Here is a 17,044-nt window from a genome sequence, read left to right on the forward strand (position 1 = left end):
GTGGAGCTATGTTATAAAGTCTTATAACGTAGCTTACCACACAGCAGTGTATGTATGGTCACTTGTCACCAGGGGGCAGTGTGAGACAATAACATAGGACTTCAGCTTTCAGTTTCTATATTTTCTGCTAGCAGAGAGACATCAAAGCATTCCAAGAATTTAGAGCACAAGGAGTTCTGCCAACTGAGGTCAAAAGCAGTGCACTTATCTCAAACCAGATAATTCCTTTGAAGCTGAGTTCATGTTAAGCACGAGAAGGGTGAAGGTTTATAGAAAGAGTGTCGGATTCAGGTTAGGGCAATAGGGGAAAGGCTGCTGTCAGTAGGAGGTTATGGTTAACCTCCTTGGCGGTAACCCCGCGTGTGACACGGGGTAAGCCGCCGGAGGGTGCGGCTCAGGCCCTGCTGGGCCGATGTACATAATTTTTTTTTGCTACACGCAGCTAGCACTTTGCTAGCTGCGTGTGCATAACGATCGCCGCCGCTACCCGCCGATTCGCCGCTATCTGTCGTGCAGCGATGCCCCCCCCAGACCCCTTTCGCTGCCTGGCCAATCAGTGCCAGGCAGCGCTGAGGGGTGGATCGGAACACCCGCTGACGTCACGACGTCGATGACGTCAACGCGATCGTCGCCATGGCGACAGGGAAGCCCACACAGGGAATCCCGTTCAGAACGGGATTCCCTGCAGGGTAAAAGTGCCGGCGGCAATCGGAGGGGTGGGAGGGATAACGAAGGGAGGGGGGAAGCATGTAGCTAGCGCTAGGCTAGCTACATGCTTTAAAAAAAAAATGTAAAAAAAAAAAAAAAAGGGCTGCGCTGCCCCCTGGCGGATTTATTGTACCGCCAGGGAGGTTAATGTTAAAGATGAGAATCAGATCCAGGGTCAAGGTTAGTGTTGGTCTAGTTAGGAGGAATTAAGGTCGGGGTAGATCAAGACGAGGAGATAGTTGAAGGACAGAGAGGGCTAGGCATACTCCAAATGATACACACCTGCCACCCTCTGACTAAGAAAATGCATGCTAGTTCTGAGGCAGTCACTACACAGTGATACTGAACAGGTAGGTGCAGGAGATGCTTCCCTGCCTCAGAACCAGCATGTGGCTTGAGACACTGGAAGCCTACATCAGACTGTCAGTTAACTTAAAGGACAACTGTAATGAGAGGGATATGGAGGCTGCCACATGTATTTCCTTTTAAACAATACCAGTTGCCTGGCAGCCCTGCTGGTCTATTTGGCTGTAGTAGTCTCTGAATCACACCACAAACAAGCATGCAGCTAATCTTGTCAGCTCTGACAATGTCAGAAACACTTGATATGCTGCATGCTTATTCAGGGTCTATGGCTAAAGGTATTAGAGGCAGAGGATCAGGAGGACAGCCAGGCAACTGGTATTGTTTAAAAGGAAATAAATATGCAAGCCTCCATATCCCTCTAGTTACAGTTGTCATAACAACAGCTTGCTGTAAAAGCAAACCTGAAGAGAAAAAAAACCATTAAGATATAATGAAAAAGTATTTTTCTTTTTAGTTCTATAGCTTGCTTATAACATTGCATCATACTGTCACAGTAACCACACTGTCTATTGAGCTACAAAACAAGCGGAAAATAATACTTTGAACTTCCCTGTAGTAAAAACGTATCTCAAGCTGTCTCTCACTGATTCTTGGCTTTTTAAGTGCTTCAGAAAACAGGACTATATTTGACCCAGTTGGGTCGGAGAGCTCAGAGAAGCTCTTTTGTATAGATAACTGATTTTTTAACTCTTCCTGTACTGGAAAACAATATAAGACTCTTATTTTCTACTAATGTACTATTTCTTAACTGCACTACACATACACTCAATTATCTTATTAGTTTATTTTCAATGTAGGTTTGCTTTAAATATCATCAAATCAACAAACCGAGATCCAAACATTTAAATATATTGTTGAATGTGCCAGCATTAGGCGTATCATGCTGGTTAATCAGCACGATGACAGCTTGTCCAACCACAGGTCGGCTGTTCCAAATCCAGGCCTATAGAAAATCTACCTACACGGGACCTATGCTGCTTAGTAATAATTGCCTGCTCCACAGTCTACCCACACAAGTGTAGGCAACATCTTATAAATAACCCAGAGACCTGTGCCTCTAGTGAGTGGGCACACAGCTTTATATAGGTCTGGGATCAGCCTAATCTAAAGTGAATGTGTCCCAGGCACATCCTCATACTGCAGGCAGTCATCAATCAAGTCACTGAAGCAGTTAAATGCACATATATTTCTCCACAGCATTGACATTAGAATCAACCCATCTGTGTCATTCACTGAAGTCCTGCATTGCATTTTACTGCAGAGAAACAGACAACGCTCTCTTTAAATACGCTGCAATGAATTTCACCATCGCTGCAATCTTCTAGACACTGGGTGGGACCACTCCCCACTACTACCAGTCTCTCCATCAGTCTGCAATTACTGGCCAATAATGCTACAAAGAGCACACAACACCTGACTAATAATCACACAAACTGGCTAAAGCAATAATATAGATTCAAATAATTAAAGGACACCTGAAGTGAGAGGGACATGGAGGCTCCCATATCAAAATTCCTGTCTCAGGAAATAAATGTTTGACTTTAAGGACAACTGAAACAAGAGCATACCTCCCAACTTTTTGAGATGAGAAAGAGGGGCCCCACCACACCCCCCAGTCACGCATACCATAAAGATTTCATAAGAAAAATATGTTTTTATAATTCAAACCACACTGGTCTACCCTGAGGGCCGGCATAAGGGGCTCCGGGGCAAATTGAATGGGGGGGGCCCCTGCCCGAATACCCTACCCACCCCCCCCCCCCCCCGGGCCCTTGCTAACAAGCTTCAGGAGCAATTACTTACCTCTTCTGGTGGATGGCACAGTCCGGGCACTCGTCATGTTGTCCTACACCTCCTCTATGATCCGGCACACGTTATTTGTAAACATGCGCCGCGTCATAGAGGAGGTGGAGGACAACATGGCAAGAGTGCTCGAACTGTGCCATCCGCCAGAAGAGGTGAGTAATTGTTCCTGCAGCTTTTTAGCAGGGGCCCCGGGGAGCAGAGCGAGCGGGGGAGCAGGCACTATTTAGCAGGGCCAGCGGTGCGGAACCTCTGCAGAGGTCGAGGGCCCAGGGGCAAATGCCCCCTTTGCCTCTATGGGAGTGCCGGCCCTGTCTAGCCTGGTTCATTTTCCTTCATATTAACATTTTAAAATTAGTAATATATCAATTTAACGGATGGGAATAAAGTTTAGAGTCAAACACATTTTTTAGTAGAGAAATATATATATATTTACATAGAAAGAGGGACAAATGAGGAGGAAAGAGGGACAGGGCTCCCAAAGAGGGACTTTCCCTCCAAAAGAGGGACAGTTTGAAGCTATGCAAGAGGGATATGGAGGCTGCCATATTTATTTCCTTTTAAAGAAGAACTTTTACCCCCTTTCCCACGAGAAATCTTTACCTTTTCTCAAACAGCTCATCAGGGGGGTCTGTGTGGCTGATATTATGGTGAAACCCCTCCCATAGTGTGATGTTATGACCATGGTCCTGACAGTTTGCTGTCTGTGAACCTAATTGCATTGTGGGAAATAAGGGCTTTTTACACCTGCCACACAAGCACTATCTCCCTCTCTGCATAGAACTCTCAGTAACGAAAATCCTGCTCCATACTGATCACCTGGCAGAACTAAAGATGTCACCACCAGATGAGGGGGGAATTAGACAGGCAAAACTCTCTAAATACATACAGGATGCATTTCTCTATATTTTCCTTCTGTTCTGTGAAAGAGTTCAGGTCCCCTTTAAGAGACGATTTCATGGTGTGTAAAAGATGCTTATACAGAATTTATAACACCAGAGCACAATGAGTTATGTATGTGATCTTTACAGAGTAACGTATATGGTGTGTTTAAGATGTATGCTCTCTGTGTAACATGCAGCATCAATCTGATGATGGGGGCCTTTTGGACATGCCTGAGTTGTCCAGGCTGTTACAGTCTTATAATGGAGCGATTTGAGGTGCATCCTTTTACTCGTCTTGATTACTGTAACACCCTACTTTGAGGCCTAAAAAACAGACCGGCACCCCTCCAGTCCTTGCTGAACTCTGCTGCTAATCTGTTGCTGCCCCTCTCTGCCAATCCCTCCATTGGCTACCTAACACCCAAAGGATGCAGTTCAAACTCCTAAAACTATCATACAAGTCTCTACATATGCTATTCCCTCCATACATCTCCTTATTAGTCTCCAGATATTATATATCACGGGACCTTTGCTCCTCCCAAGTGACCCTCATGTTTTCCAGCTTGGTCACCTCCTCTCACTCTTGCATCCAGGACTTCTCACGAGTGTCACCTCTCCTTTGGAACTCTCTCCCACAGCCTATCCAAGCCTGGAATTTTTCAAAACGTACCCTCAAGACACACCTATTAAGAGAAGCTAATAATTTGCTATAGCTAGAATTTAAAGCTCACTGCCTCATATGCTAACCTCTTTGTTCACTTCCCAAGTGTCTCCACCCCACTACCCTCTAGATTGTAAGCTCACAAGGGGCCTCTCCCTTTTGTTTCCTGTGTCTGTGCAATATATAGGGTGTATGAGGCCTATTGCTCTGAATGCACTAGGCCTCTTAGTCCATATCTGAGCTATCCATGGTGCTGCAGTCTCATAATGTAAGCGTATAGATCCCCATGCAGCTTTGTACAGTGTGTATACTCCCATGCAGCATGCAGGCACGTACATATACGCTTCTGATTGGGAGCTCCATGCCTTACCTGAGCTATCCATTAAGCTATAGCTTATAGTATTATAGGGTGTATGAGGTGTATGCTCTCCGTACAATATGCATTAGGGTTCCACCCATGTACCTGAGCTGCTTTAGCTTCACAATATAGTTATATAGGGTGTATGGGATGTAAGTTCTGCATACATGAGCCCTCCCAATCCACACACGAGTTGCCTTTAGTGCTACACTTTAATAATATAGTGATATGAGATCTATGCTCTGTTGCATGCATAAGGCCTCCCAGCCTATACCTGTCCATGTTGTTTTGGCCTTCTAGTATAGTAATATAGTGTTACAGGGTTCTCGGATACCCCCAATCACCAATTCGAGTGATCACGAATTCGACTCACGAATTGACTCGTGATCACGAAGAGAAACAGATATCTGACTCGAGTGCGGTTTTGAGTCGAATAACTGCATGTAATCACAAAAACCCCTTTACGTGCTAAAAACACGAAATTTGCCAGATATGTTAAGTAGGATAGTGGGAACAAGAGGAACATTTTTCAAAAAAACCTTATAGTTTTTGAGAAAATCGATTTTAAAGTTTCAAAGGAAAAAAGTACACATTTAAATGCGGTAAATACATTAACTGTCATTTACCGCATTTAAATGTTTACTTTTTTCCTTTGAAACTTTAACCTCTTGAGGACTGCAGGGCTAATCCCCCCCCCCCCCCCCCCCTAGTGACCAGGCCATTTTTAGTAAAATTGGCCACTGCAGCTTTAAGGCCAAGCTGCAGGGCCGCACAACACAGCACACAAGTGATTCCCCCCCCCCCCCCCCTTTTCTCCCCAACAACAGAGCTCTCTGTTGATGGGGTCTGATCGCTCCCCTCATGTTTATTTTTTTAAGAATAAATATTATTGTTTGTGGGTTTTTTTTAAAAAACCTGTTTCTTTAAAACCCTTTCCGTCCCTCCCTTCCTCCCTCCTCACAGCTGGCCAATTACGGCGATCGGCTATCATAGGCTTCTGCCTATGACAGCTGATCGCTCTCTTGTCCCCCAGGGGGACAGCCGTGTCCCCAGTGCAGCGCTGCTGCTGATCGCAGCTCTGCACAGTGTAAATAGACGGCGATCACGCCGTCTAACAGTCTCCCGGGCAGCAATAGCCGCACGGAGACTGAAGGCGGGGCAGACCTCCGCCCCCCAAGCAGGAGATGCGCGCGCAGCATGCGCGCGATCTCCTGCATTAGCTGGCCCGAGGACTTTACGCCAATCGGCGTTAGGCGGTCCTGGGGCTGCCGCCGCGGCCACGCCCATCGGCGTGACACGGTCGGAAAGAGGTTAAAATCGATTTTCTCCAAAAAAAGAAAAAAAGGTTTTCCTTTTGTTCCCACCTTTTGTTCTTAACATATCTGGCAAATTTGGTTTTTCTAACATGTAAGGGGGGGCTTTGCTATTAACCGTTAAAGTCGGCGGGTTTTTAATCAGTAGTCGGGTAATGAGTGCAATCATGAGTGAATTTGTGATCGGCATTTGTGATTGAGAGCCGATCACAAATGATGATTACGACCTCCTGATCGCAAAAAAACAACTCGTGATCACGAGGTTGTGACGAGCAACCCTGTGTATGACATCTATGCTCTGCATGCTGCATACATTAGGCCTATACCTACATCCGCTGCCCATGGTGCTTCATCCTTATACTATAGTGATATAGGGCAGGGTTTTCCAACCATGTCCTCAAGTACCACCCACAGTACATGTTTTGCAGAAAACCACAAACCTGCACAGGTGAGGTGAGGTAATCAGCAACGCTGATTAACTACCTCTGCATTTCCTCAAAACATACTCTGTTGGTGAAACTTGAGGACAGGGCTGGGAAGCCCTGATATAGGGTATATGAGGTCTATTGCCCTGCAAGAGCCAGGTCTCCCAGTCTATACCTGAGCTGTCCGTGGTGCTGCAGTCTCAATGTAATTGTATAGTGTATACATCTCCATGCAGCATTGCATAGTGTGTATACCTCCATAAATCCATACAGCATGCACACACACACACACACACACACACACACACACACACACACACACACACACACACACACACACACACACACACACACACACACACACACACACCACTGATGGAGAGTTTTATGCCCTACCCAAGCTATCTAATATGCTATAGCTTAGAATATTATCGATTGTATGAGGTGTATGCTCCCCTTGCAGCATGCATTAGGGCTGCACACCCATACCTGAGCTGTCCATTCTGCTTTAGCCTTGCTATATAGTTATATAGGGTGTAGAAGATCTAAGCTCTGCATACATGTGCCAACTCTATGCACACCTGAGTTGCCTTTAGTACTGCACTTTATGAAATCTATGCATGCATTAGGCCTATTCCTGAGCTGTCCCTCGAGCCCTACAGTATACAGTAGTATTATCGGGTATATGAGGTCTATCGCTCTGCATGTAGCATGCATGAGGCTTTAGTCTAAACCTGAGCTGTCTATAGTGCTTCAGCCTTTCAATGAGATGTATGTTAGGCAGCAGTATGAATCATGCCTATAGTTTATACCCGAGCTGTAAATGGTGCTTCATCATTACAATACAGTGATATAGGGTGAATAAAGTATATGTTATGCAAACCAAGCAGCATGCATTAGGCCTATATAGTCTATACCTGAGCTACCCATGGTGTTGCAGTCACACACACACACAGACACACACACAGACACCCCAATGAGGGGAGCTTCATCCCCTACCAGAGCTATTATATCCAGGGCTGTGGAGTCGGTCCAAAAATCCACCGACTCCGACTCCTCAGTTTAGGATTCCACCGACTCAGACTCCTCGACTCCGATTTCTCTAATTTGCATATTACAATTTTGTTGATTAAAAGTATGTAACATGAAATTCGTCTCTTAACTGCCAATGCTTAGGAATTTTACAAGACAACTGAAGTGAGAAGGATATGTAGACTACTATATTTATTTCCTTTAGACTAAAACTAGTCCTTGGCAAGAGTACTTGTAAATTGGTACAAACCGGAACAAAGAACATGGATCAGGCCCTAGGCAATGTAAGTGTGGGTACATGTAAGAATGATGTGCAGGTACTTAGAGGAAGAATCTCCTCATTCCCCTGCAATTACACATTCTTCATGCACAATCTGAACAAGGTTTATGGGTGACAAACAACCCCTCTGTGTTCAATGTGCACAGCATTCTCAGTGGATTCCCTGCAGCTCTGTGGGGTGTGCATATGTAGAGTGTAGTACTACTGTGTAACAAAGTAAACCTGAGACAGATGAAATTAAAGTTTTATACATACCTGGGGCTTCCTCCAGCCGCCTTCAGGATAATGAGTCCCTCGTTGTCCTCCTCCACCACCTGGGTCTTCTGCTATGAGTCCAGGTACTTGAGCCAGTCAGATGTAGTGCTCATGCACACACTCCGCCGCCGGGAGCATACTACACCTGTGCAGCACTATTGCGCAGGTGCAGAATGCTCCTGGCTGTGGGAGCGGTATGCGGCCGGACAGCGCTGACTGGCTGAATTACCAGGACTCATAGCAGAAGATCCGGGTGGTGGAGGACAGCGAGGGACTGATTAGCCTGAAGGGGGCTGGAGGAAGCCCCAGGTATGTATAAAACTTTACTTTTCATCCGTCTCAGGTACCCTTTAATTTGTAGTCACCAAACCAAATTTTAACAACATATCAAATTATTTGATTTCATCAGCAAAGGGAGTGCATACATTTGCATAAATCAGCATCAATGCAGAATTATTTCCATCTCATTGACCATCTCTATTAGTGACACAGCTACACATCAGGCTTTATACTTACAGCATAGATGTTATTTAGTATATATAAGAGATTCCTGTGTACACATCATATATACAGTCACAATCAGATATGTATATCTGACCTTAAAAATAAGGGGACTGCTTTATTGAAGCAGCACAAGTAACTAATTTTGATTGGTTTATTTCATTTTTGTGGACAAAGCACAGCTATTACTGTATATATACTGAATATATACATTATTTTTAATGACTATTATCTGAGAAATAGAACATTTTATCATATTTTCTATTTTAATTACAGTTACAAATTCATTAGGAGTCGGAGTCGGTGCATTTTTTCCCGACTCCGACTCCAGGCACCCAAAATTGCCCGACTCCACGACTCCGACTCCACAGCCCTGATTATATCTACATGCAGCATTGCACAGTGTGTATACCCCCATGCAGCATGCACAGTCACACACAACGCTCTCGCCTTGCAGCGCTGGGTCCCGGTTCAAAACCTAGCCAGGGCACCCACTGCACGGAATCTGTATTTTCTCCCACTGTCTGTGAGGGTGTCCTGCAGGCACTCTGGTTTCCTTCCACATCCCCAAAACATACAAATGAGTCAATTGGCTTCCCCCATACATTGCACGATAAATACATAGACATGTGACTACTATCTTAGGCATTAGATTGTGAGCCCCCTCTGAAGGACAGTTAGTGACAAGATAATATATTCTGTACATCACTGTGGAAGACGTTGGCGCTATATAAATACTAAATAACAATAACAGGCCGATTATGGGGAGCTCCATGCCCTACCAGAAGTATCCATGGTGCTGTAGTCTCACAATGTAATTGTGTATATATCTCCATGCAGCATTGTACAGTATAGGCCGTCCAGACTATACTTGAGCTACCCATGGTGCTGTAGTCTCATTATGTAACTGAGTAGTGTGTATATCTCCATGTAGCATTGTACAGTGTGTATATCCCCATGCAGCATTGTACAGTGTGTATATCTCCATGTAGCACTGTACAGTGTGTATAGCTCCACGTAGCATTGTACAGTGTTTATATCTCCATGTAGCATTGTACAGTGTGTATATCCCCATGCAGCATTGTACAGTGTGTATATCTCTATGCAGCATTGTACAGTGTGTATATCCCCATGCAGCATTGTACAGTGTGTATATCTCCACGCAGCATTGTACAGTGTGTATATCTCCATATAGCATTGTAGTGTGTGTATATCTCCATGCAGCATTGTACAGTGTGTATATCTCCATATAGCATTGTAGTGTGTGTATATCTCCATGCAGCATTGTACAGTGTGTATAGCTCCATGCAGCATTGTACAGTGTGTATATCTCCATGCAGCATTGTACAGTGTGTATATCCCCATGCAGCATTGTACAGTGTGTATATCTCCACGCAGCATTGTACAGTGTGTATATCTCCATATAGCATTGTAGTGTGTATATCCCCATGCAGCATTGTACAGTGTGTATATCCCCATGCAGCATTGTACAGTGTGTATATCTCCACGCAGCATTGTACAGTGTGTATATCTCCATATAGCATTGTAGTGTGTATATCCCCATGCAGCATTGTACAGTGTGTATATCTCCATATAGCATTGTAGTGTGTGTATATCTCCATGCAGCATTGTACAGTGTGTATCTCTCCATGCAGCATTGTACAGCGCGTATAGCTCCATGCAGCATTGTACAGTGTGTATAGCTCCATGCAGCATTGTACAGTGTGTATAGCTCCATACAGCATTGTACAGTGTGTATATCTCCATGAAGCACTGTACAGTGTGTATACGGTATCTCCATGTAGCATTGTACAGTGTGCATAGCTCCATGCAGCATTGTACAGTGTGTATCTCTCCACGCAGCATTGTACAGTGTGTATATCTCCATGTAGCATTGTACAGTGTGTATATCTCCATGTAGCATTGTACAGTGTGTACATCTCAATGCCGCATTGTACAGTATGTATAGCTCCATGCAGCATTGTACAGTGTGTATAGCTCCATGCAGCATTGTACAGTGTGTATCTCCATGTAGCATTGCATAGTGTGTCTCATGCAGCATTGTACAGTGTGTATAGCTCCATGCCGCATTGTACAGTGTGTATAGCTCCATGCCGCATTGTGCAGTGTGTATATCTCCATGTAACATTGCATAGTGTGTAAATCTCCATGCAGCATTGTACAGTGTGTATATCTCCATGCAGCATTGTGCAGTGTGTATATCTCCATGTAGCATTGTACAGTGTGTATATCCCCATGTAGCATTGTACAGTGTGTATAGCTCCATGCAGCATTGTACAGTGTGTATATCTCCATGCCGCATTGTACAGTGTGTATAGCTCCATGCAGCATTGTACAGTGTGTATCTCTCCATGCAGCATTGTACAGCGCGTATAGCTCCATGCAGCATTGTACAGTGTGTATAGCTCCATGCAGCATTGTACAGTGTGTATAGCTCCATGCAGCATTGTACAGTGTGTATATCTCCATGCAGCATTGTACAGTGTGTATATCTCCATGTAGCATTGTACAGTGTGTATAGCTCCATACAGCATTGTACAGTGTGTATATCTCCATGAAGCACTGTACAGTGTGTATACGGTATCTCCATGTAGCATTGTACAGTGTGCATAGCTCCATGCAGCATTGTACAGTGTGTATCTCTCCACGCAGCATTGTACAGTGTGTATATCTCCATGTAGCATTGTACAGTGTGTATATCTCCATGTAGCATTGTACAGTGTGTACATCTCAATGCCGCATTGTACAGTATGTATAGCTCCATGCAGCATTGTACAGTGTGTATAGCTCCATGCAGCATTGTACAGTGTGTATCTCCATGTAGCATTGCATAGTGTGTCTCATGCAGCATTGTACAGTGTGTATAGCTCCATGCCGCATTGTACAGTGTGTATAGCTCCATGCCGCATTGTGCAGTGTGTATATCTCCATGTAACATTGCATAGTGTGTAAATCTCCATGCAGCATTGTACAGTGTGTATATCTCCATGCAGCATTGTGCAGTGTGTATATCTCCATGTAGCATTGTACAGTGTGTATATCCCCATGTAGCATTGTACAGTGTGTATAGCTCCATGCAGCATTGTACAGTGTGTATAGCTCCATGCCGCATTGTACAGTGTGTATATCTCCATGCAGCATTGTGCAGTGTGTATATCTCCATGTAGCATTGCATAGTGTGTCTCACACATACATTCATATAACCACAGGCCTCTGATGGAGAGCTCCATGCCATACCTGAGCAGTCTATGATCTATGGTGTTTCAGCCATACACTATAGTGATGTAGGATGTATGAGGACTCTTGCTCTGCATGCACCAGGCCTCCCAGTCTGTACCTGAGCTGTCCATGGTGCTGCAGTCTCACAATGTAATGGTATACTATAGTATAGTGTAAACCATGCAGCATGCAGCACACACACAGGCCGATATACGGGAGCCGTACCTGAGCTGTCCATGGTGCTGCAGTCTCACAATGTAATGGTATACTATAGTATAGTGTAAACCATGCAGCATGCAGCACACACACAGGCCGATATACGGGAGCCGTACCTGAGCTGTCCATGGTGCTGCACTCGGCTGGCCGGCCCGGGCTCCTGGCTGCTGCTGCTGGAGAGGCTCCTCCGGATGGTGCCGCCGCCCCGCTCACTCCTTGCCTGCTTCCCGGCCGCTCCTTGCCGCCTCCTCCGCTACTGGCCTCCCCGTTGCTGTCCACCAGCTGTAAAGACTCATAGCCGTCATTATTGGTCTTTTTGCGGTAAGACCCGAGCAGGCTCATGGAGGAGGAATCTCGCTGACCTCCCTCCCTCTCCTCCGGAGCTGAGGGGATTACACTGGATCTTCCTCCTCCTTCTCCGCCTGGTGTCACTGGCACAGCGAGGTGTCTATTGTCCTGGCTGAGCCCTCCCCTTCCCTCCCCGTTATACACCCAATAGTCACTATTTATGGCCCCCTCTACAGATATCACTAACCAGGGGCCACATGGCTGCTCAACACATGCGCTCTGCGAGCTTTTTCCATTTCATTTGTTTCCTAATTGTAAGAATAATACATTTGCTGTTCAGCACAATCTGACACACCTCCTTCTTTCTTAAAGGGAACCAGAGTAAGTTCACAAGTGCTTATTTATACTTACCAGGGGCTTCCTTCAGCCTCATGGAGCAGCGCTGAGTTCCTCGACATCCTCCTTGGCCCCTCCGTTAAGCCACTATGATTCCTGGTAATCTGGATAGTCGTGGCCTCCTGCGCATATGCATGCACCTCTCGTCATGCTGACGTCACCTGGAGCACTCAGCGCCTTCAAGTGCAGAATGCTCCAGGGGACAGGAACGCAGTGGGGGTAGGGGGGGGGGGCGGTGCCCAGCCAAGCCGCACATGCGGAGAAGACCTCGACTGACCTGATTGCTGGCAGTTGTAGCGCCAATACGGAGGGGGTCAGGAAGATGGCGATGGACTCAGCGCTGCTCATGGGGCTGGAGAAAGCCCCTGGTATGTATAAATTAAGCCTAGTGTACCATCTACGGCACACTTTAAACTCCCTGGCAGTACGCAGTTTTAGAGGCTGCGTCTGTGGGAAGATTTTTAAAAAAAAAAAGTTTCGCTAGCTAATTATGTCCCCCAAGCCCCCCGGCAACCAACTAAACCCCCCGATCGCCGCCGGTAATATTTCCCCCTCCACGATCCCGCGAGAGCCGAAGCTTCACGATCCAGCTTCACTCTTCGCTATGGCGACAATCGGACATGACGTCATACGCAGTCCCGATCCTCCCCATAGCGAAGCCTGGAGCTGATTGGGAGGCTTCGCCATCGTGGGATCCCTGGGGGGTACATATTAAGGCGGTGATCGGGGGCGATCGCTGGGGACCGGAGAGACTTGGGGGACATAATTAGCTAGCGAAGTGCTAGCTGAAGCCTATTGCACAACTTTTATTTTGAAAAATCCTCCCGGGGCCATGCGATCCCCTGCGGCGGCTAACCTGACACTGTGTCGGGCTTACCGCCAGGGAGGTTAAAGGACTAGCGAGGCGATGAAAAATGTTTATCTTTACTTACCTGGGGCTTCTCCCAGCTACTAAAAGTCACGGGTCCTTTGCGACAGATCCAGTCTTCTCCTGGATCCCACTGACAGCCTCTGAAGGATCGCTGACCCCTGATGGGTCGGCATCTTCTGAAAATGCTCGGGTGCCCGCGCATCGCCACCGGGAGCATACTGCGCTGTACGCTCCCCATGGCATGGGCCATACTACTGCGCACGCAGGTGCAGAACGTACCCCATGACATGGGAACGTTTGCACATGTGCAGAAAACATCGGCAATACTACAGAAGCTGCCAGCGGGTCATGGGAGGAGACTGTAGCTGCAGTGAGGGACACACATGACTTCTAGGAGCTGAAAGGTAGGTAAAGATAGATTTATTTTGTCCTTCAGGGTGGCCACACACAATACAATAAAATGATGCAATTTTACAGCAATTCAATAAAAATGATTGTTGTACAGAACAATCAAAAGCAATTTTTTTTGCTTGAGAAAGCTGGTCGAATTTCCAATTTTTTTCCGATAAAAGATGATTTGGAGTAGCGGATTTTTTTGATCAATATTTACATATACTATATAGTTACTAAACAATAATAATATTTATGAAAATCAGATGGTGCAGGGTTGATTGAATTTGAAACTAAATATGAGTGTGTGGAACTTTGGTCATATTTTTCAAATGTTACAAATAGAAATTTTTAAAAATTGCCTGGTGTGTGAGCACCTTAAAGGGACCACTATTGTACAAAATCTCCTAACCATTCATTGAAGGGATCAATCCGAAAATTGGATCAAATCTCATTCATCCGATTGGATTACTTAGGAGATTTTCGTCTGTTGGTGGTCCTGAAAGATCGTTTCCGATCGTTCATATGAATGATCAGAAGAAAACAATTGTTCTGCAAATTATATCGTTAGTGAGCTCTATAAAACACTTAAAAATCTAACCAATGTACCACACACACTCTGAAAAAAGGCTTGGTTCTATAATTTAACAAACTGACAATCTACCCTACACCATTTTCTTAAAAACTGATCAGAAAAATCCACCACTCCCGAATCCCGATTAGGGTTGGATTTGTACTTTTTACCGCCCAAGGCCCACTATCACCAGCTGTCCCAGGACCAACAGCATCCTCATCCTAAACTCTTTCCCTCCCCCCAAACATGGCAGCGATTAGATTGTACGCGAAAGGGCACATTGGGTGAGTGACAGGCAGATCAGAAGTCACTGTTAGTGCACGTTTGCTGCTCCTTCATCCCCTGGGTGCCAGATCCGGCTGTTGGTAGACACCCATCACTATGTGCATACTCTGTGTAGCAGGGCCAATGTTTGGCAGGCTAACTGCTACTGCCACCTTGCAGCACGCCCCTTAGTTTCCTGGTGCCCTAGGCCATGGCCTTTGTGGCCTTGCCTGAAATCCAGCCATGCTCCCGAGCGACTTATATAGAAAGAAGTGGGACATGCAATCAGATTTCTTGATGGAATAATAATAAAACATTTTTTTTTTTTCTGTACAAATGATTGTTTTTATTAATTTGCTACAACAAATTGGATTATTTTATTGTATGGTGTGTGGCCAACTTTACAAAAGAAACATAAAAACATTTAAAAAACTGCCATTTTTTGTTTGCTTTCTTATAATGTATGAGCCATTTTATAGATCAACATATTTATAAAATGGGGATCAGTGCGTCATTTTTGATACAGTAATTCCCCTAAACTGGTAACAAGTGGCTCACTTTATTTGAATGGTATACCAGAGCTAGCCAAAAACACTATTTCTCTGTAGAAAAAAATATCAGGGCACGCCCCAAAAACTTTCATCAGAGACTATACATAAGCATGTGTTAGCTCTGTATAAATACTTTAAAAAAATGAAACCACTAATATTTAAAGCGGTGATCCGTGGCATATTGGCTAACAGGGTGTGCGCTATTGTCAACAATGTTCCCCATAATGAAACTGCAAACTCTTACTGGCAGTCTATAGAGTAGCGATCACACTGGTTACCAGTTTATAAATATGCCTGTGGAAGAGAACCATCAGATAACGGTATAGTGTTTTTTCAGCCGATTACTGCTATAAATAGATCCTGCAAATATAACAGAACGTTTCTGGCAATCAACTACTCGCTATCATTATAAATAGGCCACTAAACATCGGTCAAACCATATGTAAATATAAGAAGTTATAAATTACACACACACATCAAACTATGCAACAATGTGTAACAACATCCCACAGCAGGGGCATCAGGGGAAATAAACCTGAACTGAAAATTTACTTATGAGATAATCAATGGTTTTTGTAGTACTAATAGTAAAAATAACATTAAAAACATGCAACTGAGTCTCATATTTTTATTTTCAGTTTAAAAAGGGGTAATACCCCTAAACTAAAATTTTTGTAACTACTCTTAAGCCCGGTTCACACTTGCGTTGAAGTTGCAAATGGATCTGTGAAAACAGATCCGATTACCGGTCGATTGGATCCGTTTTCACTTCGCTGCCACTCCGTTTCCATTCTGTTTCCCTACATCCCCCCAGACCTCCACCCCCAAAGTGTATTTTTCTATTTAGAACAGCCCATTTCTTCACTAGTATGTTTAAACATTTTAAAGTGGACCCAAATTAAAAATACAAGATTTCAGAAATAAAATCTATTTTCTAAATTATAATAATAAATAGCAGCCTTTTTTCAGCTGCATGATGACAAATATAAAATATTTTACATTTATTGGAGGAACCCCTCCCTTCCTTTCAAATTGCCGGGACAGAATGCGGCAAACTGGTGCAGTAGGTGGTGTCCGGCAATGGAGGAATTGCTAATGGCTGCCCCCAGTATAACCCTAGCTCTCCCCTCCCCATATCTGGGGCTCTATGGAACTCCCGCTCAGTCTGTAATAAACTGGCCTTCATTCATGACATGTTTATCTCCAACACTTTCACCTTTCTGGGGCTCACTGAGACATGGCTAACTCCATCAGACACGGTGTCTCCAGCTGCTCTAACACATGGTGGACTAAAATTTAGTCATGCCCCTAGACCTGGCCACAAACAGGGAGGCGGGGTGGGGATCCTCCTCTCTGAACACTGCTCCTTTAAGCCACTCACACCACTGCCCGCACTCTCACTCTCATCCTTTGAAGTTCATGCTGTCCGTCTCTACTCTCGATACCACATTCAGATTGCTGTTATCTACCGCCCGCCTGGTCCAGCCTCTACCTTCATTGATCACTTTTCAGCATGGCTTCTCCAGTTCCTCTCCACTGATATACCCTCTATCATCATTGGAGATTTTAATATACCCATCGACACTAACTGCCCTACTGCCACCAAACTGCACTCTCTCACCTCCTCGTTTGACCTCGCCCAATGGTCCTCCACTTCCACCCACAAAG

At 45.0% G+C, this 17,044-nt stretch overlaps 1 protein-coding gene across 5 annotated transcripts in view; it reads right to left on the reverse strand.

The window, feature by feature from the left end:
* DNAJC6 (DnaJ heat shock protein family (Hsp40) member C6) overlaps positions 1 to 17,044 on the reverse strand; it is a 119,609-nt gene that overhangs the window by 68,390 nt on the left and 34,175 nt on the right. For 2 of the 5 annotated variants that reach the window (XM_068239301.1, XM_068239299.1), the window contains exon 2: positions 12,159 to 12,324. The exons of 2 other annotated variants lie outside the window; for them this stretch is intronic. In XM_068239301.1, the coding sequence (XP_068095402.1) occupies positions 12,159 to 12,324 (166 nt within the window). Of the gene's footprint in view, positions 1 to 11,944; positions 11,961 to 12,158; positions 12,325 to 17,044 lie in introns of those variants that run through there. One more of the 5 variants, XM_068239302.1, reaches the window with a different exon arrangement.

This window comes from Hyperolius riggenbachi, chromosome 6, assembly GCF_040937935.1.
Source record: "Hyperolius riggenbachi isolate aHypRig1 chromosome 6, aHypRig1.pri, whole genome shotgun sequence".
Lineage (NCBI taxonomy): Eukaryota > Metazoa > Chordata > Amphibia > Anura > Hyperoliidae > Hyperolius > Hyperolius riggenbachi.